This window comes from Aulostomus chinensis, chromosome 21 (genome assembly GCF_037954235.1).
Source record: "Aulostomus chinensis isolate RoL2024-O1b breed Wild chromosome 21, RoL_Achi_v1.0, whole genome shotgun sequence".
In the NCBI taxonomy this organism is placed as follows: Eukaryota; Metazoa; Chordata; class Actinopteri; order Syngnathiformes; family Aulostomidae; genus Aulostomus; species Aulostomus chinensis.
This window is the reverse complement of record NC_141340.1, coordinates 8562501-8587833: the sequence shown is the minus strand read 5'-3', so window position 1 is coordinate 8587833 and position 25333 is coordinate 8562501. Positions and strand designations below refer to the sequence as shown.

The 25333-nt window shown below is 40.9% G+C and overlaps 2 protein-coding genes across 3 annotated transcripts in view; one reads left to right on the top strand and one right to left on the bottom strand.

Moving 5' to 3' along the window:
- zic4 (zic family member 4) overlaps window positions 1–25333 on the top strand; it is a 108722-nt gene that overhangs the window by 74994 nt on the left and 8395 nt on the right. The window lies entirely within an intron of this gene.
- Window positions 20847–25333, bottom strand: part of zic1 (zic family member 1 (odd-paired homolog, Drosophila)) — a 4631-nt gene continuing 144 nt past the window's right edge. The window contains exons 1-3 of the mRNA XM_086190852.1: window positions 24223–25333; window positions 23622–23785; window positions 20847–23313 (exon numbers count right to left, since the gene is read on the bottom strand). The exon at window positions 24223–25333 is cut by the window's right edge and continues 144 nt beyond it. Of these exons, the coding sequence (XP_086046978.1) occupies window positions 23116–23313; window positions 23622–23785; window positions 24223–25183 (1323 nt within the window). The 5' untranslated portion in view covers window positions 25184–25333 and the 3' untranslated portion in view covers window positions 20847–23115. The remainder of the gene's footprint in view (window positions 23314–23621; window positions 23786–24222) is intronic.

Genomic DNA, 25333 nt, shown 5'->3' with positions numbered 1-25333 from the left:
TTCACACTCACTTATGATGGTCTACACTTCCCTGTAGTTGTTAGATTTAAGATGGAAGGTGGCGTTGTAAAGAGAGGTTCTCCCCAACGACAAATAAGAAGTTCCTAAAGAACAAGACTTGTTGCACTCGACTCCCAGCCTCTGATAGTGAAGAATGATGTGATTAATAATCAAGGTCATCAATGTCATACCATCAACAGACGGTGAAAGCATTCCCGTAAGAATTTTATGGCTTGCTTACCTTTCTAATGGTTAAAAGAAATTTTTGTAAAGTAAAAATTGTCCAAAAAATTTGAAGGAAACATTGGAAAAAGTTGCATTTCCATCCACCTGTTTTTGTAGTGAACTAACTCGGCTACACAGTGCATTTTTGTTTGAATATGGCGATGTAGACAGATAGATGAAGCCATCTGCCAATGAAAAATGGAGAAAGAGCCTACGGAGTTAGTTTCAGTAGGGCTAGTTGAAGTTGTTGTTTGGTGCCAGCTAGCATTGGCCATGTTGCATTCTGTCGGGAGATGAAGACAAAGTTTGGGAATATCAGGGCAGATGGCAGTGAGGTAAAATTTCGTTCTGTCAGAGCTTTTGTGGAAAAAAACAAACAAACAAAAAAACACTTTCTTTACTCTTTTTTTTTAAAAAACCATCTTCTTGCACCACGTATTTTCAAATGTTGCTGTTTCCATCAACCTTTTCTGATGTGATACCTCAAAATGTGCATCAAAATGCCTTGATGGAGACATGAGTGGATATTACATAGTACAGCTGTGGAAGGCTTGAAATATATCAGTCCAATGCATGATTGCTCTTACATCATATCCATATATGAATATATCCTGCATTGACACAAGCCCCGAGCACCCAAATACACCATTCTTTGTATGTCTGACTCTTGCATGATACCAATATCACTGGGACTAACGATCAGAATCCCACAAAAATACTGTCAACACCCACATGAAGTTTTACTCCGTGTTTGCAGTTGACTTTGTAAGAACATCACCGAGATGTGAAGCTGTTAAAAACATGCTTCGGATTAAAACCTCCTAAGACACTGATGTCAGGTTCCACTCTGATTGAATTTGAGAGATGCTGATCAACCCCCAGTTAAGGCCAGCCGATCAGGACCGAGGTGTCAGTTCAGGGCTTAGACGGAGGAGTGAACGTCACGCTCCTCCTTAAGCAAGATGAAAGAATGTTCCACATGAGATGTTCCCTCCTAAACACTTTGACGGATGTGATCGACCAACCCCCAAAGACGTGTAGTGACAACAGATGATCTGCTCAGGTAAGCAGCATCTTGCTTTTCAAAGTGCTTTACATTGCAACTCGTCGTAAGAGGTTGATTTCAAAGTCACTGCTAGTCTGCAGCGCGACAGATTTCCTGCCCATGTGGATATGTGGGGAAGTCACGGATGTCTTGGAGGCACAGGTGATAATAGGGCCTTAATCACCCTGCTGGTTCTGGTTGTCCCTCTCAATGTCACATATCCGGATGAATGTGGTAAATATCAGCCCATAGTTTGAATAATTATCTGGTTTTGTCAGACCAAGGTCTTGGTCACATGAAGCGGGTGAAAGATGAAAGGTGTATATAACATTTGCAATTTTAAAGCAAGTGTACTGTATAATCACCAGGTTAATACTATTTGGATGGTGCAACTTTGAAACTCTTGGATTAAAAATAAAGCCGAAATGCATATTTTTGCATGCAAGATGTAAAGGCTTTCTAAAGCTTTGAGGCTAATTAGCATTTTGCACACAGACAAGTGATCAGAGCAGACAAGTGTAGAGATGCACCCTTTTGGTCAATGGCTGTTTTGTTCAGCTGTAATGCCATGTGACTGGAGAATAATGATGAGGAGGATGCTTTACCTTTTTTGTCCTCTACTGAAAGCTTTTATATTAACATCAGTAAAAGCAATTCCCTGAACATAATGGTTTGATGAGGCAGGATCTTGGCAGAAACCTCCGTTCCCTCGTCTAACCCCCTAACATACCGGCTGTACCTCGAACCAGCATCCCCACTGTTCAATACCATCTCATTTGTCATATATCAAACGCAAACTTCAATGTCTTAACCTCACATATGCTGTGGAAGAAGGAGTCTGCTACAGTGATGCTCTGGCTGCTGTCCAATCCTCAGCTGAATAAACACAAGGGCCATTTGCAGGTTGGCAGACACAGAGATGTTTGGCTTTCAAGGCAATCCACCTCCCTCCCTTTACTCCAGTTGACCCCTTCTCTTTCAAACGAAAAGGTGAAAGGACGTCAAGAGCTTACAGCCACACAAGTTGATCTGATTGGCTGGGAACCTTGTATAGCACGAGTCCATCACAATTTATGGAGTTTTGATCTGTCAGGACAGAATTTGAGGTTTGGAGAGGAGCGGAGAGAAGAAAAGTCCGACTGTAGAGGACGTTATATCAAAGGGAGCAAATCAAACAGGATTAAGTAGATGGCTCACTGTGATAACAGATCAGATTTGCAGACAGAGATTAAGACAAAATCTAAATATTATTACTCATGTTAATTAACCAATTAAACATCTATAAAGAATCCTGATATTTGATTATAATCACAGCACCAACCCTGTCTCCAAGAGATTATGTTTTGTACAGTGTAATTTATTTGCTGGCCAGATGAGGCAAAATTACATTTCCCTCGAAATTGGCCGAAGTGCCACAAAGTGTGGCATGGAGGTTATACAAGGTGGGCATATATGTGTGTGTGTGTGTGTGTGTGTGTGTATATGTATTTGTATACACACACACACACACACACACACACACACACACACACACACACATACATATATATAAAAGGAATTTGTTTGTTTGTTAGCTTCAATACAATTTTGGAAGATTGCCCAGTCCCAGCTGGCACCATCATCTATATAAATATCGTTCCTTTTTTGTTGTTGTTGTAGTTTTTTTTTTTTTTGCCAGTGTCTGATATAATGAAATATTGTAAATTTGAAAACAAAATGTTTCTTTTTTCCTCCAAAACATTTGTTCCAATTTTATCATACATCTCCAATCTACAATTTTTTTTACCCAAATCTTTTTTAGCATGGCGGGTACATCAACTAAACTTGGCTTCATTATGAAGCTGTTCAAACTTGTATTTATGCAGTCGCTACAAACTTCATAAACACAAATTGTTGAGCGTAGTGTGCATCAAGGCAGTGTTAAGTGATGTGTCCCTCTCTGTAAACTCCACCACATTTCCAACTGTTTACACAATGAAAACATAAGCGCCGTAAATGCAGCTCAGCCCAACCAGCCAGAAAAGTGGGAACAAGTAACAACAAAACCAACTAAAACAAATGCTACTCCAAAGACATTGTGCTATTGTGTATTCATGACCAGGCACTTGGTGGAGATGGTCTTTCACTGACACAAAAGCAAGCAGGATCTTCTGTTTCTGTCATTTTAAACAAATAACAATGATGCAACAGAAGTGCTTCCAGTGAATGTGAAATGTGCTATTGAATCACCAATGGAGCCCTACAATGGTTCGCCATGCATCACAACAGCCAGGACAGGCTCAATATTAACATTTCCTTTTGACATGAAGCAAAAGGTTTTCTTTAACCCACAGAGGCTGAATGGGAATCAGCGGATAATAAGAAATTAAAAGGTAAAGAGGACACAGGGGAAAGAGCGAGAGAGAAAGCCAAATCCGAGCCCCAGGGCTTAATGTTGGAACACAATGGCCACCAAGGCAGTAAAGGAGTCAACATTTCTTATTCGCCTCCTCCCCTAGTGCCACCTGCATTACAATTAACCTCATGGCAACCTTGAGGTCTCTGATTAGTGATGGCCTATTGTCTTGATCCCATTAATGCTTGGCCCCCACTTTGCCCTCAGTGCACTCGCATCAACAAATCAAACCCTGTTTCTGGCAGAGTCTTTTACTGCAGGGAGCTTGCCTCTCGTATGGCATAATTACCTACGGGATGACTGCTTTGCCTCTGAAGCGGGACAGCTAAAAAAACTGATGACTGTCTTGGCATGGCAATGACGTTGCTGCACTGACATATGCTATATGCTGTTATAAACTGTCCCAAAAGGGAAGTAAACAAAAAATGACAGGAGATGGTCAATTACAACAGGAAATGGATTGTTTCCTTTGCCTAAAGATGGGCAGAGACTACAGGACAATGAGTCAGTTTGTGGTTCAGTTCCACCCTCCCGATAACTGTGGGAATGTTCCCAATTTTAGGCTGATCTGAAAAGATGATCCACTCAAATAAAACTGTAGTGGGAAAGGTTAACGGGCTGAATGTTGTTCCTGACTTGGGCCCCTGATCTGGAAACTGTTGACTATTAACTTTTGTCCCGTGGTGTGAAAGGAACATACAGTATATGGATTACTAAGAAAAAAAACCCCAAACCCTGCAATATCCCATGAAAGCATACAGTTAACATAAGCAGTGTAGCAGTACTGAGCACTACTGAGACTGACATTCATCATCTGTACGGTTGCTGTAGACTGTTGCAGGGGGCTGAAGCCCGGAGCTTATTTCAGCTGTCATTTGGTGAGATGTTGCTTGGCCATCACACAGCCGACATATAAAGTCAGACAAGCTCTCACACTCGTTTCCACACCTACGGCCAATTTGGAGGCTGAAATTAATCTAACCCTGTGGGAAGAGGCTGGAGCACCCGGAGAAAACCCACGCAGGCTCAGTGAGAAAATTCAAACTCCACAGAGAAAGGTGCCTGCCAGCCAGTAGAACCCAGAACCTTGTTACTGTGAGGCGCTCACTGCTGCACCAGCGTGCTGCCCTAGAGACTGACATAAACTTTATTTTTAACTCCTCTCCAACTTGTGCAAATTTCAAAATATACACATGTACGCCATGCTCATGCCATCTTCACAATCATGACTTGATCCGCACCCCCCCCCCTTCTACATTTCTGTGCAGAAAATTGCACACGTGTCTCCACATCGATGTTTGCTCCTGGTGAATTCATATTTGATCACACGTTTCTGTGAGAACCAGGAATCAGCACTCTGAAACTGTTTAGGAGAACCACCGAATGTGTGGTCCTGTATCTTGATTGAATCATCTGGTGCGTGGGCTCTGATGAAGAAATGTTAAAAATGGATTTAAATCATCATCATGTCCACGTTCCTCCACATTCTGATTTGAAAATCCCATCGTGTGCACCAGGCTTTACTGATATCTGCAGCTGCACCGACAAACTGCAAAATACGAACTTGTGCAGTGGAAGCTTTGCACCATTGATACTCAGGATTACAAGACAGAAGTGGGAGCATTAAAAGAATTAAAAGCACGCCAGATGTTAGGAAGCCCTCGAGGAATAAACCAACACATTAAACATAATATCACCTCATGCACTGGAGTGCAATCACTGGTTCTCTCCGGGGAGCTGTTACACTATGTGTTGCTGCCACAGTTTAAATCTCAAGAAGCAGAAACTAATGCGCTGCAGACAGGTTTGGCCCACGCAAAGCATACACTAGGGAACACAGACAGGCTCCAGAAAGTAAAAGCTATGGCTTTATTTTTGAGCGCAACACAAACAAAAACTGAGTTGTTCTGTTTGATATCCACTTGTAGATAAACATCCTGTGTTTTATATAAGCGTTTTGCCATCCGCACTACAACTCCTTACACTTTCTTAAATGACACATCTCTGCCAAGGCCAAATTATTCACACTGCGTTAAAAACAAGACACCAGCGCTTCAAGTACACATGAAGACAGATTTTAAAATTCAAAGTAGTGAGTAAAACATGATGAATTATCTTTTGTATAATGACTAGCAATAACTGCGAAACGTCATAAATTACTGCAGCTCATAACTGTTTGGAAAATGTAAATATTTGGAGCTTAAATAGCCAGCTTGAACATATGAGAACACATTTGGTTTTAGTGATGGCGATGGAGCAAAACTGCATTTTTAGTCTCATGAACACGATAATGCTTCAAGGGAATTACTTCAGTTTTGAATGGGGGGGGGGTCACTTGGACTCAGATCAACTGTTAAGTTTTGGGAGGTCAAAGGTCAAGCCTGCTGTGACCAAACAAAATCATAGTTTTTTCAGTTTCAATTCAAAAATTCACTCATACAATTTGAGACAAATGGAATGAAGTAATATTTTATATCCAACAGGTCAATGTGACAAAATTCAAAATCAAATTTTCTGGCTTTTGTCACAACAGGAGCTCCTTAAGAGTAAAATCCATTCCATTTTACCAAAAACTCCCTGAAAAAAACCCAACTTGAAACATTGAATTCCCTCCGAAGCTGCACTGCATAGAGTGGATGGTGAGTCTGGAAAAACAGATGTAAACTGAACTGGTTGGCAAAGGCATACAACCACAAGGCGGTATAATTCTAGTGTTTGTGGTGGTATTTCATCAAGTATTGTGCTTATTCAACATCCGTCTCCACCTACTCCTTCCTGCTGCGACAACACTTTCAGCCGTTGTGAAGCTCAAGTGTGCGCTTGCACCAATGCAACAAAATGATTGGTGAGATTTGTATTCAGCTGTTTGGAGGGAGGGGTGGTATCTGTGGTGATGTATATTTTCCTATTCAGATTTCATAAGTGTTTATATCTTTGATTTATGACATACATACATCTTCCGTCTATTTATCGTATAGAGGTTCCTTTCCTGCCTGATTGCTCTAAATATCTGCTTGAAAAAAAGCCATTGTAGACTTTTTAACAATAAATGCTTGTAAGTAAACTAGTACAGAGGCAATTGCAGCATTTTTTTTTGCTCTAATTACAATCATACACAGAGTAATTAAAAAGAACTGGATTCATTAGAATCCATGGAACACAAAATTACTGAAATAACACTGAGGGCGCTGGTGAAGTACATTTTTAGATTTCACTTCTCAGTAAATTTCAAGGAGTGCCGAGAACAGCAGAGTGAGTATAAACATCTCAAGTTCTACAGATTTCTTAGTTTGAATTTTGTCACTGTAAATTCAGATCTCCTGACTTGGATCTTCGACTGGATTCATTTCTTTTGTGTTGGCACTAATGGCCGGGGGGGGGGGGGGGGTGTTTGTGTGTGTGTGTGTGTGTGTGTGTGTGTGTGTGTGTGTTATTGTGACTAAGAGAAAATATTGGTGCTTCTGACCTTTCTGATCATCTCTATTACACTTATGAACAGCAGCAAGTTTATCATTAGCATTGTTCATGAGCTGCTCTTTGTTTATTAGTCAAGTTTTTATATGGAATGATGGTAGGAGACGAATAGAAGTGTACACAAGTACAGATAGCATGAATGCCCCCTTTGTTTGAGAATACACAATTTACTGTATTAGGAACTGCACCAGAAGAAAACACCTCCACTCGGCATTGAATTCTTGTTTTTTCTTTTTCTTTATTTCAATGTTTTTCTCTGGCTGGAAGCGTAACAGCACCATTCTCGGCCTGCCCAGTGTGCAGGTGGCAGAGAAACTTGGAGGGCACACCTGCCAGCTGATTCGACCATGAGACTCCGCACCGCGCCGTCTATAACTCGGGTCTCTTGAGGATGTCCCTCACCATGCAGGTGCAGAGAAAAACATGATGGATAAAACCAAATTCAGCAAATGCCTCTGGAAAAACCTCTCTTGTTGTGTGCAAATGAGACAAATGGGTGCATATTTTTGTTTTCTTGTAACTCCTGGAGCTACAATTCCAGGAATTTTGGCAGCAATTACTTTAATTTGTCTTAATCTTGGTCCTGTGTCTAATATCATTCTTAGTTTTTTATCCATTTTTCATTGACTTTTACTCAATTTTCACATTTAAAGTCTAATCTCAGCCAAAGAAAACTGTGTCTTATCACCACAGTCTCATTTATGATGAAAATGTTTGGGGTTTTTAGTCAAAAAATTTGCCAGAATTTGTTTGTGGTGAACTTGAATGTGTTTCAGAGTTCTTTTGGCTGTTGAGTCTTCCCCGTTTGTCTACAATGCGTATTAGTCTGGTTTTACTTGTTTAGTTGTAATTGAGGAACTTTTTTTTTTTGTTCTTGATGAAATTACAACTCTCTGGGGAGGCTTCCAACTAGAAGGCATGTGTTGATGGTTTATCACTAGCTCGAAACATCATTTCACTCTCCTGATTTTTGCCTTCACCAAAAAAAAAAAAAAAGAAAAGGAAAAAGCCGAAACCTCAACACATCAACCACAGGCTCAAATTCTATTCAACACTTTCAATTTGTGGTTGAATGTTTTCAATCTTTGTGAAATACAAAATAAATAAAAAATGGACCCATGCGTCATGTACACTATTAAGATGTCTAGAATATGCTGTATGTCATTGGTCTTTGTTAAATTTATTCTCTAAGAAATGAGGCAGAAACAGACATTTTGGAACAGTCGACATGCTTTTGTTGACTAAGATCCATTCATGACTCCTATCAAGTCCAAAACACGTTTCCCTCAACCATTTACAACGATCAGAGGCCACAAGGCGGCCACACTGCTTATATGCCTTTGCCCAGCAACCATGATACACGTAACCATACCCCGACCACATCGCTTTAACACCCTGCCACGTCCGACCCAAAATAAACTACCATGAAGATTTATGCACACAGAATATAAAAGTTATCTTTCTCTCTCTCGCTCTCGCTCTCGCTCTTCAAACCAAAACACTGAATACAACCATCAGTTTTAACTGGAGACGTTAATACAAAAATGAATGTCAAATTTAAAGTCTTGTGTACTTTATGCATATGAGATGCAAACTGCAAGGTGGCCAAATTGTACTATAAACTGATGAATGTGTTGAAGCGTGACAAAATTGTCCGTAATGAAAAACTTACCAACAGCAAGAATTATTAAAAGAAATAGATTATCATCTATTTTGCAATGTAGGAATACCAATTTGTCAAACCTGGGGGAAAAAAAACAAAACAAACAAATACCAGAAACTTCCCAGCCAGCTGGAGAAATATAAATGGAGGGCATTTTTTTATTAATATTCTTAGACAAATGCTTGGCTTTGTTGTTATGTTCAACAAGATTCATCATTGTTGGTAGTTATTGTCCAGACCCCCCATGGTTGTCATTTTTTATCCTTGCCATCTCCATAAACTGCATTATTAAGTTAGGTTGTTATTCCCTTCACACATTCAAAGAGTCTCTAGGCTGACTCATAGCAACTACACACACACACACACACACACACACACACACACACACACACACACACACACACACCCTGTGGCTATAATAATCCTGCAGTCCTTGATGCTAACACTATTTTAATAACATATATATCTATGAACTTTGATCCTGCTTCCGTCTTGCCGCGTGTTTAAGTCCTTTGGTGTACACGCTCTTTACTTTCTATATATCTATCTATATCATCTATATATCGATACTGTATATCTATTTAATTAGCGTGTATAAGTTGTAGATTTGTAGATTACGACTCCCCTGATATTGGACAAGAAGCCATTCAAGTTTAGTTGCTCCCAAGAGTCTGATATTACTGCGTTACGTCCTTGGATGATTGGAAATTTACATACAATTTTTGTTTACCATGCATCCATATGCTCAACTACAGATATTTTTTTTCACCACCAAAGCAGATGTTGACTTATATGAACTCCACACACTAGTCCTATGAGTAACGCTAAATGAACACCAAAGAAAAGGGTTTAACTACCCCTACACCACCATTTGCATTTGATTTAGCTCAGATGCGACTGATTTATTTCGCATTTTTGAGACTTTATTATAAACTGCTGTATTAGTTGGTGTTGTGTAGCTTGTGGTTTATTTATCCAAGCCAAAATTATTATTAAGTGCCACTATGAGGACTTTTTTTTTTTTTTTTGTCTGGGTAAAATATTATACCAGGTGAGAGTGCGTGTCTTTGACAGGTCGCCATTTTCAGACCGCTAATTTGGTCTCTTTGTGGCAAATCCCAGCACAGCAGCAGGACAATTATAACCAGGTGCAATGATTTGATTCAACAAATTCTAGGTGGATCATTCCAGCTTGTGCGCCCCCCCTCCAGACCCTGCACTCCCCTCTCTTTCCCCTATTTGCTGCATTGTCTCTCTTCAGGGCCAGCTATGAAGGAACAGATGCCCTTGAAAAATTTACAGCCCTCACATGTGACTGTGGATCTTGACATAAAGCTGAAGCACTTCCAGGAACTTGAAAGTCATGAACCAACCATTGTTGTATATTATAATAATTGGTATGGCAGCAACTGGAGACATTCCCCCTGAATAATCTAGAAGATAATGGGACATGCTAATGAGCAGTGGAATCAAGCCAGTGCCAAATAAATGAGGGCAAAGAGGAAGAAGATTGTAATAGGCGGGAAGATGCCCATGCAAAGGGGAAAAAAAAAAGGTTTTACACACATGTGTGCAGTATTGTTGAGTGTAGAATACCACGGTCCAGTCTACTTGTCAGAACTGTTGATGCACATTTGGGGAAAGTATGATTTGGAAGCTTGCACCTGGCAGATTTCATGCTACGCTGCAATGCCAAAGCACTCCAGCAATGCCACGCTAAACTCCCAGCTTATTCCTCTGCTCCGCACACAGAAAACATGTGAGGGCCCATAAATATTCACACTTTAGTATGACTGTATATAATGAAAGTATGACTTTCTGATGGAGGGATTGTAAATCATTTCTGATTTGCCTGAATATATTTGATGGAATCCGTAATTTGTGTAACCATTTATTTTTGTTCTACACCCACTAATCATATGAAACTCTATAGTACAAATGATCTGTAACCACTTGAACATTTATTCGTATACATTAAATATTAAGGTGTAATTCCCTTTGAACGATAATTAATACTTCAGGAGGAGCTTATAGTGCGGCAACTTATTAAACATGCCGGACCGCATCTTTGCTGTACAGCGAACTCTGTCATTAGTGACACACTACATCTCAATCCTGTGGACAGCTGATTGGATTTACTCAAAACTTGGGCTGGAGAAAGTCTCACGCTGAGAGTAAAATTGACTTAGGCCTGTATTCCGCGAGAAAGATGAAGGGCATCCAGTCTTATCACTCTTCATCCCATGTCTCCCTGCAGCCCCAATACTTTCCATGTGTTCCTCCAGTGTGCAACTAGGAATTTTTCTACATGTGATGTCAACATCAAGCCAGGACCCAACGTCAAAGGAGGTACATAGGGAAGAATCGGTAGCGCTGCCAACATTCGGTGGTTTTGTTGAATCCATGTTGAGATTTTTTTTTTTTCAGTCAATGAGCGAGATGGACGCCAGAGAGAGGGGGGAAACAGAGACGTTATCAGGGTTGTGTGAAGTAGGAAGGAGGATAGGATTGCGCCGATTCGGGACAAGCTATTTCCCTTATGTACAGTATTTATATGTCCATACAGTGTGTTATCATACCAAACATCAATTTGAAAAGTGTGTTTGTTATGTTTGGTAACTTTAAAACCAACCACACTGATACAAAGCCTGGATTTTAATACATTATGTCAAAACAGTTTTGTTACATAAAGTATGTTTACATTCAGTTAATACCATTGATTTGAAATATATGTTTTCCTTTTATCTGCAGTGATTTTTTGGGGGTAACTTTTAAATCAAGACTCGACGGACAAACTGCATTTCAATGCATCGAGTCATGATTCAATATTCTCTCCCTGCGACCAGGATTCCAATTCATAAAGTTCACACCGCTCCATGGCAAATTCATTTCATGTTGAAATTTTATCTCATAAACCTTTAACAACATTTCTATAACTGTAATGTGTAAAAATGCAGGCGGGGGGGGGGGGGGTCGGGATTGGGGGGGTCGTGTGTATAATTTCATTCCTGCTGCATCCTCACCGGGGTGCTGCTTCTCAGACTTCAGCCAGAAGACAAGCCTTTATTTGATTTAGGGAACTCTCCCCCCACCCACCCCCCACCCCATGTGCCTCCTCCGCTCATGAAGTGTCCCAGTATGGAATGTCTGCATTATTACACTGCTGACAGAGATTGATGCCTCGCCAAACCATCTGCACATGCAACCGTCTTCAGCACTTCAATAATTACAGAAACTTTAAGCCGTTTTGAAAAACTAAAACGCCGTTTTAGAGTTTGAAACGTTGGCATTTCAATGAGATTGTGTTTTGTAACGTCGTCTGCGAAAAAGTGATTTATTGGACCGCCGCTCGTGGCCGTGAGGTTGAGCCTGGTTGTAGCAGGAGCAGATTAAAGTCAACATTGAAATTATTTACGAGTCAGCTGGTCAAATCTGAACCGGCTAAAACGGGCAACCACGAATCTTTGCATCATTCATGCGCTCCACAGTGTGTGTGTGTGTGTGTGTGTGTGTGTGTGCGTGTGTGTGTGTGCAGCTATTACATGAAAACTTGATCCAAAAAAGCACTCTCTTGAAGAGAAATTGTTGTAACAGATTTTTTTTTTTAGATGATATCCGACACTAATATAACACACAAGCAGGTGTGTGTGATCCTGCGTGTTGTCTCCTTGCAAAGACCCTCAGAACAAAGGTTGCAGTGTGCAGCCACAGACTTGTAACCCAGTAGGATAGTGTTCACATCTTACACTGCCTCACCATTTTGTTTAACAAGGCCAAGGATCAAAACACTAATCCCCCCTACACACACACACACACACACACACACACACACACAAAAACCCTGTGGCTATAATACTCCTGCAGTCCTTGATGCTAACACTATTTTAATGACATAAATCTATCTATCTATCTATGAACTTTGATCCCGATCCAGTCTTGCCGCGTGTGTAAAGGTCCTTTCCGTGAACACACACTCTTCACTTTCTGTAGCATCTTGTGTTTTCATGGCAGCATCAGATGTGTATCACCACACGACTGGAGAAGGAAGAAGTTCATGCTCTGCGGTGAAAAACGTGCAGAGAAAATAATGATAGTTTTGTTTCAGCTGGAATCTCAAATTAAGACAACAAAGTAGCAGTTAAAAGTTTCACAGCCTCTGTCACCTGTAATTTAGGTTCTTTTGGGAATTAAAACCTGAGTTGGTCATATTTTGGATTAAAGAAGTAAAAAAAAAACCTAAAAAAAAAAAAACCCTTTCAATAGCATCAGTCAAAACATAAACCAAGTTGATGCTACAGTGAGCGGCGTGAGCCGATGACAGTTTTAAACCTAATTTCTGAAAAGAAAATTAAAATTAGGTTTTTAAAAGACATATGTTAAAAATGATTGCCTTCAAACAGCCATTCACACGGCTATTAGGGAGCAACATGACTCCATTTATCTGTTTGATCGCGATGCTGAGGAGATGACAGATGGACGCTTAGAAGTTGGGAAACAAATTTGTTTTTTTTAAGTAAGAAGCTTCAGATGGATAGATTTTTTTTCTTTTCTTTTTTTTGAGGACTAATGAACGTCGTCCATTAGACAGCAAACCACTGCTGCGAGTGGCTTTCTACCAAAGAACTGAGTGGATGCAGGACGTGGGGGGCTGTCATGATTTCATGAAAAAAAAGAAAAAAGGCTGAGGCATTTGAGGAGTATGACACTTAAACACTATTACTTGATATTTGCTTTGCTATGAGTAAACATGGCGGATTATGTTTTGTTTTTTAAAAAGGGGGGGGTTCTCAAACTTTCCAGCTTTAGATCGCCAAAATAAAAGATGCACCACCACTGCTATCCTTCTAGGTGGTTGCAAAGGTTGCACACGCACACTGATGATAGGCTTTTTCAAACAGATGTCAACTTAAGTAAAATCACTATTCATATAGTCGTTATAGCACTATTTTTTTTAACTCGTAAAACAATTGAGCCCGGTTGTAATCATTTTTAAATCTTAATTTTATTCATGCAGTCATTCTGGGAACCTCCCATCTAACCCACCAAGAGGTCCTGACCCTTAGTTTGTGAACCCCTGGTTTCAGATTCTGATTCTTTATTAATATCTGACGGACTGAACTGCACTCACACCGTCTTGCAGATGCATCTGTGTTTGTAGGGTAAACTTTATTGGCAAAAGCCGATATGTCATCTCCAGTTTGTCGTAAATCACTGCTTCAAATATTAAAATTTGAGTTCGCACTTAGTTTTCATTCTGTCATTTTTTTTGGTTCCAGAAACTTCAGCATATTTTCAGTCTTCATTCCTGTAAAAAAAACAACAACAACAAAAAAAGCAAGAACAACAACAAGAACCCCGACATTATAAGATGCTGTAAGCCACTTAAAGCTTCGCTGCTTGATCTTCTGGAGAGACTTGACCTTTTGTAATGGTCAACGTTTAATTTGCCCTTTTCCAACATAGTCTTACTCTACATCTGGTTTTAAAGCCTTACAAGCATGTTGTGCCCAGCAGAAAGCATCTTACAGACTGAATTGGATCACTTTTGAGTGACGGATAAATGTAACATTGAAGTCGATCACGTGCAACTCATAAACAATATTTCCTGACACAGAGTGATTAGGAAAAAAAAAAAGCTCTTTATTATACAACAGTATTCATAACAATGCAGTGTTTCTATGTGCAGATGTCACACGTCAGGACCCCCTCCCACCACACTGACCTTCCTCAGTCACGAAGCATTAACATGCGCTCTCGTCATTAATTAAACACAATCCCCGACTGTCATGTTGTTAAAAGCCACAATGATGCAACATATCCACGTTCATCACACAAACATTGGAATATTGGCGTTTTAAATAACAAATATTTTTAATTCATTTCCCACCAAACAGCAACAAAAGAGACGCAGTGTGTAAATCAGGCTGCACCATTTCTGCTGCAGGTGGAAACACCGATTAGTGACTAATTGAATGCTGTAGGAAAATTAATAAACAGCAAACACCTGGACCGAGTGACTTCAGCCTCATTATTATCAATCAAACCAGAGAGAAGTGGGAATTAATGGTGGAAAGTGATCATGCTTTTATTTTGAAATCATATTTGCAAGAAATTTCATTATTATAGACATTTCTAAGTGTTACAAAGGTAGGTGAGTTAGTTTGAAAATTTGTGTGTATGTACATGTATTTATATATATGTTTTTTTTTTTAGGGAGAGATATTTTCCCAAACTGCAGTAAATATGAAATACTTCTTTAAGGCCCCTTTCAAAATAAGAGTGTGCTGAATCTTCAGCTGTTAGTTTGTTCGACTTTTTTTTTCTAAAAACACATCTGATGAATAAAACAGACCACACACCAAATCCAGTGTCAATTCATTTATTACTGATTTAAATACAGCTGTTAAAGTGATCCAACTGAGAATTTTAATGAGGCCTCCCCCTCAGTTTGTAAAAAATTGTGAGTTCTCGTGTAATTCCTAACAAGAGAAACTTCACCACAAACCTCCCATCTAATGCTTTTTTTTATTTTAATATTGCAATGTAATGTAAAAATAATCACACATAACTCAACGTTTTAAAACATTTTTGTGCATAACCCATGCTGTCGTTTCATTTATCATGGAACACCTTGTATTTGACGGTATCAGGCAGCCAGGCGACGTCTTGTCGCATTTACAGTAACAGGCTGGATACCTTCCAGTCTGACCTTCCGTCAGCTCGGCATCACAGCAGAAGAAAGGAGAAGAAAAAACCCCCACATATTTCAAAAGACCAATTTAATAAAGTTGGATTGACGCTTTCACACCCACTTTTCTTCACACGGCTGTCGTCGAAGTTCAGAGGTCACCGCAGCTTCGAGGAGTGACGCGACCCTGTTACATCTCAGATCTTCAGCTATTCTCACCTCCCTCGTGTCGTATCACTCGCTTAACTGTGACATCAAGGAACATCAGAGCCGTGGACGTAGTAAAAGAAAAAAAAATCGAACGGTGTAATGCTGTTGAACACACACATGCATACGCACACACTGGTTGAACGCAAGGGAATTGTTACACTTCACTTAGCGGGTCATAACTTAGCATCTTTTCAGAAGAAAACCATGAAACGTGAACAGTTAATGAAGCGAAAACCTTGCTAATGATAAAAGAGATACGAGGGCATGGCGATATTTGAAAGGTAAATATATTCACAAGCTCCTTTTGACAGATTATATATACTGCTTGTATCACAGTACTTTTTATACTAATAAGCATCACTGTTAATTTCACCTGACGTTTAATTTAGTAAGACATCTGACTTACTTTTCTTTTTCTTTTTTTTTGTGTGCAGAATTTTGCATCATGTTTCTCTCGTTTTGACAATATTCAATATATAATCGATATATTTCCCAGCCTGATTACACGGTTTATGCTTCCAGTTTTCTATGTAATGGTTATGCGCCTTCACTATCTGATATAGCATCATTAATATCCTTTTCCTCCTTCACACACACACAGACACCCCTCCCCCTTACTCTTGTCAGCTCACCTGCATCCTGCTGGTGCGGCTGCTAGAAACTAAGTTACTACGCGCACTTGCTATGATGATAATTTACCACAGTTTTGTTTGCCAAATAAGATTTCGATGTCTCCAGTTGTGCCAGTCTAACTCCAAATAAAGCCAGCATCAGCACTGGTTCTGCAGGCTCGTGTATCAGCCCATCAGAATATCTTCACTAAAGGGTAAACGGAGCAATGAGAAGATCTACAAGCTTCCTGTAGTCGTAATATTTTACTGCATGGCTCAGAGTTTCAGGGGGTTTGATGACACCGCTTCAGATTTATTCCCTTGGAAATGGTTCAGTAATAAGGAATGGAAAATATCTACAGGACAAACACACACACACACACACACACACTGCGCACTGGGACTCATGATTGATACCGACAAATGATCAGAAAGCAACAAATATTTGCAGATTAACAGAAAAAAGAATTCTGCGTGCGAGAGCCAGCTGATGGCGAGTGATGATTCGATGATCGCAAATCAATGAATTGCTACTCAAGATGTCCACTTAGAACATCAGCTGTGTAAAGAACAACCCGTGTGCAGAGCCACAGTCAATTGGAAGGGAAAACAAAGACGTAATTGGTTGTGCGTCAGAAGAAGTTGGATTTGTTTTATATGTTTGACTCATTGGTGACCTTGACGATTTGTAACACCAGCATTTAAACTGCTGGAAAGACTTTGAAGACCACCCAAAACATGTAGCTCATCATAAAAAGGGAGGTGGTGGTGTGTGTGTGTGTGTGTGTGTGTGTTGGGGGGGGGGGGGTTCTAATTGAAACAGTGGTTTCTTGAAGGAATTTCACAATAGTAGTTGTTTTCCCCCCATCATGATTAAGCACATGTGCTTCTGAGAGGATGTCCAATTTAGGGGGGGGGGGGGGGGGGATCATTTTTGTTCTGGTTTTAATTTCAAACACAACATGGAATAAACAGAACAAAACAGGTTCAATGGATACACAGAACAACAGTTAAGACATAGTGTCACCCCCCCCCTCCAAACAAAAAACCAAAACAACCTTTAAGTTCTTGTTGTGTGTGTCTCTCTCCCCCCCCCCCCCCCCCCCCCCCCCACCTCATGATGCACAAGTGAAGAAAAACATGGAGACGTGAAATGGATCCGGAGAAATCTGCCAGCGATTATCTTTGGCTGGACAATCCCTCGCTGCAAAATGAGTTATTGTCAGACTCATCAGATAAACAGATGTCGACAAGCTGCTCCAGTAAGAGAGAGAGCGAGAGAAGGAGAGAGAGAAAGGACCTTTCCACTGAACAGTACATTAACGCACCATATGCATCGCTTTTTTATAACCACATAAAATCAAAACGTGGGCTGATTTCAGTCAGCCTGATGAATTTATTAAATCAGCACCATTTTTTAAAATGCCCTAATGTATATAAATCAGCTCCAAATCTACAACGACACAAACAGTATGAGCGCTACACAATCGCCCGCTGACATGATTGACAACTCTCAGAACATCCCACAAAAACAACAACAGAAGATGCACCGTATTAGATTCGGATAGCCGGTATCTGACGTGGCGAAACTGCTTTGGCCGATAGTTGCTGATACAATCGGTGCCCCCCCCCCCCCCCAAAAAAAGAAGAAAAAAAATAAATAAACAAGTTTGTATGATATTCATTCATAAACAAACTCTAACAACGGCTCTGTGAATTTGAACAAGTAACCTTTTATTTATTTGCAAACAAAGTCATTTATCCAGCCTGGTCACCTGACTAAAAAGAACCGTGGGCCTTTTACATGTAAGCGTGAGAAAATAAAGTCACACAACGCTCATCGAGCTCCTTGTCGCCGGGTAAATTTTTCACTTAAAAAAAACAAGGACTTACATGATAGGAATGTTGTGTGTTGCTACACTGAAGAATAAACAACCGCCATGTCACTCACACACAAGCTGCACCGGTTAAAGACACACAAAGGAGCGACCGAAATCAAAATGACCGATACTACGCCGATATTATAGTACATTCCTACTTTGTTTTAAAAAATTAAAAACACTTCTCATAAACAAAATGAGGGACAACAAAACACACGTTTGTCAAGATGCTGACAAATCCTATTATTTGTTGGGGAAAGTTTAGAAAAGCAGAAGCTTGTGTTGTTCCATTTCACTCCTGCCCTGGAGCAAGGCACCTCCACCTTAACTGCACTGTTCCGGACGGCTTGAGAGTGAATATGTGGAGCTGCTGCATGTTTCTGGATAAATCCACGTCAGAGAAGGGGGTGTTTTCTCCTAACCCCTCCCTCCCTCTCTCTCTCTCTCTCTCTCTCTCTCTCTCTCTCTCTCTCTCTCTCTCCCTCTCTCCCTCTCTCCCTCTCTTAAAGGTGTGCAGCACCCTGTCGCAAAGAGCTAATTGGAGTGGCCTCATTTAGTAACACGTCAAAGCATTGGGACATCACCAGGGTCAGAGCCTCCACAAATCCTCCCGCGCGCTGCTCCCAAACTTAATAGCGTGTCAGAGTGAGAGCACAACTGATGCTACCGGGGGTCACCGGGAGTCTATGCTTCACCGTAACGAACCCCCGCGAAAAAAACAAACAAACCCGGAACTGAGGCAGAGCGAGGAGATGGATGAGCAAGCAGGTGGAGGAAGCCACGAAAAGAAAGAGCACCGGTCGGGATTATCAACCGGAGGACATAATCACATCCTTTATTTTGAACACACCTCACAATAGTCTGACTCTTTTAACCAAAACAAAAACAAGAATAGGCAAGGAAGCCTCGTCAGTTTAAATATGTAACAGCTGGAAATGACAGATTAAATTTGTAAATAAACGTGGAAAAATTTGGAGGGGAATATGACGTTTCTGCAGATTTCTTTTCTCTTTTTTCTTTCTTTCTTTCTTTTTTAAGCAAGGCCCTCTTTGAGCGGTGAGCATTCATCACTACATTAGAATAATCCAATCGAACCTCGTCTCCTGTGACTGTCTTTTATTTTGGTCCGTTTTTATCAACGGATCAGCAAGAACCGACACAGATTTAACAACAACAAAACAAAGTATAGGTTGTAGAAGTTTCACATAAACGGAAGGGTGTGTGTGTGTGTGTGTGTGTGTGTGTGTGTGTGTGTGTGTGTGTGTGTGTGTGTGTGTGTAAACGCGGTGTATGCGGGGCACGTGATGATTGTTAATAATATTGCCTTAAATCAGGCTCTTGAACGTGTTTCTGTGCAGACGTCACCGCGGGATGGATTACCTCATTACCTCCCGTCTGCCACGCCAGTCGTTTTACAGCGAGATCTCTTGGAGGCGTTTCTGACTCGCGAGGCTGCCAAGAAACTAAAGTGGCCTTGACTCCCAGTTTGACCTTTTTTTTTATACATATATATAAATATATAAAGAGATATTCCGGCTCTTTAAACTCAGCACGTGGGGATTCCTTTTTATTTAGATTTGCAAGTTATTTTACGTCTTCGGGTGCAGCTTGTAAAAGTTTTTATTATTATAATTATTATTATTGTTAAACATCTGTAGCATGTATCACGTGGTTCCTATCAGCACGCGTGCAGATTATTGATCAGTTCTCACCGAGTGACGACAGCATTCAAATCAGATTAGAGATTCTTTAAATAAAAAAAACAAAAAACACACGCACGAGCCCCCTCATCCATCAAATTATATCTAATCTTAGACTGCACGTGCCAGCGGCTGCAGTTTCTGTTGGAATGTTTTTCAGAGGGTGGGGGGGGGGTAGAAAGTTGCAGATATACAAACATATTAGGAGTAAGAAGTCCTGAAGGAGGCAGAATGTTGTTGTAGTTTGCGTGGTGAATCTGTTCATTGTTGGAAGGAGGAAATAAATAATCCTATCTCACTTTTTTTTAAAGGTGCAACATGAGGGTAGCGCCCCCCCCCCCCCCCCCCCCCCACACACACACACACACACCCTTACTGGGAGCTGATGCAGACTCTCTCGCCTTGGTAACACAAACGTCAGGCTCAGTTTCACTGGTCACCACGCGGATGATAAATATTCATGAAACCGGCGCCTGCGCTTTCCCCCCCTGACATCTGAATGTCATTTTCCAGACTCGCGCGTAAATACATTTAAAGTGGATGTTATTTCGTTCTTGTTTTTTTTTTAAATTCATTTATTTATTGATTCATTTATTTATTTATTTTCCCCGCGCCGCTCCCCCATGAATCTGCTGCCGCCACCGCTGCCTGTCGTCGGCTCTCCAGCTTTTACGAGCATTTTATTTTCAGTGTGTAGGTTCGGTGTAAAGTAATACGACGGAAGCATGAAGAGGCAATTAAACAACCTCGTCGAGGGCTCGAGCTTTGCATTCAGTCGGATTGCCACGTTTAAAAAAAAAGGGGGGGGGCGCGCAGCCGTTTTGCACTAAAAGGCTCCTGCACCATGTGAAAACACACACACACACACACACACACACACACACACACACACACACACACACACACACACAAAACCCAAAACGGGAGCCATAATGAGGCAATAACAACGATATATTCCAGAGGACGCCTTTGCCGCTCTTAACTAACTTTAACATGATATGATTTTTTTTGTTGTTGTTAAATTTTAGTTTTCGGGTCTCCATCTTCCAACATATTTGCATGCTGCCATTTAAATCTGGTGCCAGCGAGGCAAACCACACACCAGCCACTTTAACACATCCAGGTTTTTTTTCCCCCTCTCTTTCTTCTTCTTTCCCTACAAGTGACTTTCTCAAAGGGATCTAGGTTGGAATGTGCGTGTGCGTGCGTGCGTGCGTGTGGCGGCAGCAGCAGCAGCCCTGGGACTAGACAGATAGTGTTAAATAGAGTCGAAAAAGTCATTTTATTACCATCCCTCATTTATCTCCAAATGTAATAGTCCATGAAAAGGAAAATATGAATACATTTCAATACATTTTCGGCAAATCATTTAAGATGGTAGAAGTTGTTGTTTTTGTTGGTTTGTTTGTTTGTTTGCAAAAGGTTTTTTTTTTTTACCGCGCACGTGCACATACCTCGTGCATTTACAAAAAAAATTAAATAGAAATTAAAGGGTCGGCAAAAAAAAAAAAAGAGAACCTAGTGACAAAGCTGCAGACTGACAGATCGGTGGCTCCGCGCGCACACTGGCAGCCGCGTTAACCGTGATCACTGGCGGCTGCCGCTGCCGCCGCTGCTGATGTGATCTCTGCCTAATGGGGCGGTCAAGCAAGCTGCAGCCAGGAACAATGAAGGATGGGGGGGGACAAAGGGGTGGGGGGCACATTGACTCCTCGGCTTTTTCCTTAAATCTAACAAATCTGACAAATGTGGGGAAAAAAGGGGAAAAATTAAATTAGATTTGAAAATTAGATTCCGGAACAATTAAGTAACTATTCCGGTTTACACTGCTGAAGAAAAACCGGCGTGATTAATTGATTTAATTTGCACATTACTGGAGGGCAAAGTGTTGGATGTTAATGTGGATAACCAGAAGATGCAGAGGAAGAGGAGGAGGAGGAAGAGAGGGTGAATGTACTTATTGTTGACTCTCAGGAAAAAGTTGTGACAATGCTTTAGACACAGACTCACAAACACACACACACACACACACACACACAGTGAAAAATGCAACATGACTCTTCAACCCTGCAATATTATTATTTTTATAAACTCACTTTAAGCCTGCATTAAATTATATTTTTAATACATCCCTATTTGGGAAAAAAGATTTCCTTTTTAGAAAAAAAACCCTCGTTATTGTGACACAGTTGAAACCCACCCTTTGAACACTAAAATTAATAATCCTCCAACTCATTGAATGATTTTAATCCTTTAATATAGTACGAAATGTATCCAAACATTTTTTTTAAACTAAATTTTACATACGAGCGCATTTCTCCATAAATACCGATCATTTCTAACATGTTACCGGTCCTTTACATGCGGATAAATATGGAAAATTGAGCTACTTACATGTAATAATACTTCCTTCCAGACAAAGCAATTGACAGATATTGGGAATTTTTTTTTTATATATTTATCACGTACATAAACAGATTGACACGGAATTTCAGGCTTTCACTACACGATTTATCGACATGACATTAAATAACAACAATGATACTGTGCTACTCAAACTGGACCTTGGACGAAAATGTTGCACTGAATAGCCTACAAAAGCACATTAATACTAAGAGTCGGTTAAGTCGACGTGTAGACTGTAGTAATACTGAATAATTCACATTTGGTACACAACTATAACATTCTTTTTCAGTGAAAGTCTATTCATCGCAAATAGAACCATCTTCATTTTCCATATATCTAGGGACCACATTTTTTTCACAATTTTCCCTTAGAATGTGATATTTACAAAATAAAATATTACACTTTTTTTTAGTTTTTTTTTTGTTTGGTTTTTTTTTTTTAGTGATATGTACAAAAAAAATTTCACCAGGAGATAACATGCTTTTCTGAGATCTCAGTCTTTTCAGTAAAAATAAAAGGAATATGGAGAAGGCGGAGAGAGAGAGGAAAAAAAAGTTAAACTTGATTTGCTGTCTTTGCTTCCTTTTGTCCATGCATCTCTTTCATTGACAGTAAGACAGCAATAACTGCTCGTTTTTGTTTTTTTATTTTTTAGAAAAGAGGGGGTGGGGTGAGTGGGGGGCTGGGGGTGGGGGGCATCTGCCGCGTTTCTCAGTCCACACATGGCTGACTTCATAAAAGTCTTTTGATTCCAAGCAGTTTTTTTCTTTCTTTTTAAATCTGCAGTTTCTCTCTTTTCTGTCTCTTCCAAAAAATATTTACACGTACCATTCATTGAAATTGGATGACAGCGTGCTGTGGCTGGTGGTGTGGTGGACTGCTGAGACTGCTGGTGATATGGAGCTGCTGCTCTGGTTCTCTGTAGACGGTGATACTATGGTGGGGGGTGTGGAGGACTCGTACCCTGAACTTGCCGCAGGAGATGGTTGTGATCCCGGATTGGTGGATTCATGGACCTGCAGTTAAAGGAAAAAAAGGAAAAGAGTGTTAAAATGTGGATAATTTTATTGTGAAAAATCACTTTTAACAAAAAAAAAAGCAATAATATCAAATACCACTGTTTTTATTCACATTTGCTTCAGGAAAAACGTTTTTTTCCCCTCTCATTTCTCTCCATTTGGTTATAAAAGTTAAACCTCTATAAAATTCAACAGTGTGAATAGTGATATGATTGCCAACAAAAATCGCAAATAGCAGCTTTAAAAATATATACGTTTTTAATACAAGTGGAAAGAAATAGAAGCAGTATTTTTTTTCCTGTTACCTTCATGTGTTTTCGGAGGGAGCTGGGGTGTGTGTAGGACTTGTCGCACATTTTGCACAGATATGGTTTGTCCGACGTGTGGACGTGCATGTGTTTCTTGCGGTCACTGCTGTTGGCGAACCGCCTGTCGCAGCCTTCAAACTCACACTTAAAAGGCTTCTCACCTAAATAAAGAACACACACACACACACACACATAAATATAGTATTTCAGGAGGGGGAGTAAGAATTATAAAATATCCTGCAGCATTATTATACATTTTATTATTCAAACCGTGTTAAAAAAATAATTGATTTTTAAAAAAGAAAGAAGCAGAGCACATTTGCTTGACAGCTAAATCTCCTTAAGACTACAAATTGATGCGATTTAGACTCATGAATAAATGCATTTAATTAAATTTAAATATCCACACAAACCAAGAGTGCTTAAAAAAAAGAAAGAAAAAAAAAAGCCTATGAAATATTTTCCTGTTGACAAGGAGACTGAATGCCGGTGAACTGGCTCCGCTGAACCCGTACATAACCCAGATCGCATGCATTTGATGGGAGATTGTCAGCACGTTTTAGCCGGGAGGAAGCGGCCGATCTGACGCTGTTCTTACCCGTGTGAGTCCTTTTGTGAATTTTTAGATTTTCCGATCGAGCAAATACTTTGCCACAGCCGGGGAACGGGCACGGAAAGGGCTTTTCTCCGGTGTGAACTCGGATATGATTCACAAGTTTGTATTTGGCTTTGAAGGGTTTCCCTTCTCTGGAGCAGTCCTCCCAGAAGCAGATGTGGTTGGTCTGCTCCGGTCCCCCCACATGCTCCACCGTCAGATGGGTCACCAGCTCGTGCATTGTACTAAAAGTTTTGTTGCATGACTTTTTGGGATTCGTCAGCTGCTCCGGTTCGACCCACTTGCAGATAAGCTCTTGTTTGATGGGTTGCCTCATGTATCGAAAGAAGGCCCCTGCTCCGTGGTGCGCGGCCATATTCATGTTCATGGGGCCGTAGCCATGCAACTGGGTCGAGGCATAATCGGAGCGTGGGCTCGTAACGTGGCCGTACTGGTCGGCCCTTCCGTACATGTCCCCCGAGAAGCCCAGTCGCATCTGGCTGTTGACCACGTTGGAAGACGCATGGCTCGCCGCCTGCTCGTGGAGCCCCGGGAAGAGCAGGTGCCCCGCTGCATCTGAGTGTCCATGTGGCCCTGCGAAACTTCCGGAGGCGAACAAACTGTGCTGTGCCCCGGTGGCGTCCCCGAAACCCCGATTTCTGAAGAGAAAGTCCCTCGTGGAGTTAAAAGCCGCCGTGGAGTAAGAGCCAACGTGGGTCGGGTGGTGGTGGTGGTGCCCCAGGGCGGCTGCTGCGTAGCCGGGCGCCTGGGAGGAAAACGCCGTTTGTCCGGAGCCAATATCGTGGGAGCTGTGGTTTATTTTGAAGGCGCCCATCCCATCTGCAAACGGATTTATCCCCAACGCCACTTCTCTCTCTGTGACTTCGCCTGTTGAGTGATGCCGTGAGGAGCCGAAAGTAGTGACTCCTATGGTGGGATACTGCGGTCCCGCGTCCAAGAGCATCTTCAGTCTAGACTCGCCGAGACGACTGAGAGCAGAAATCAAAAAATCACGCACGGATATTCTTCCTCCCCCTCTCTCTTTCTATCTCTTGGACCTCACCCGACTGAGCAAACTCTCAAATCCACCGATTTTCTGTTTACTTTTTTTTTT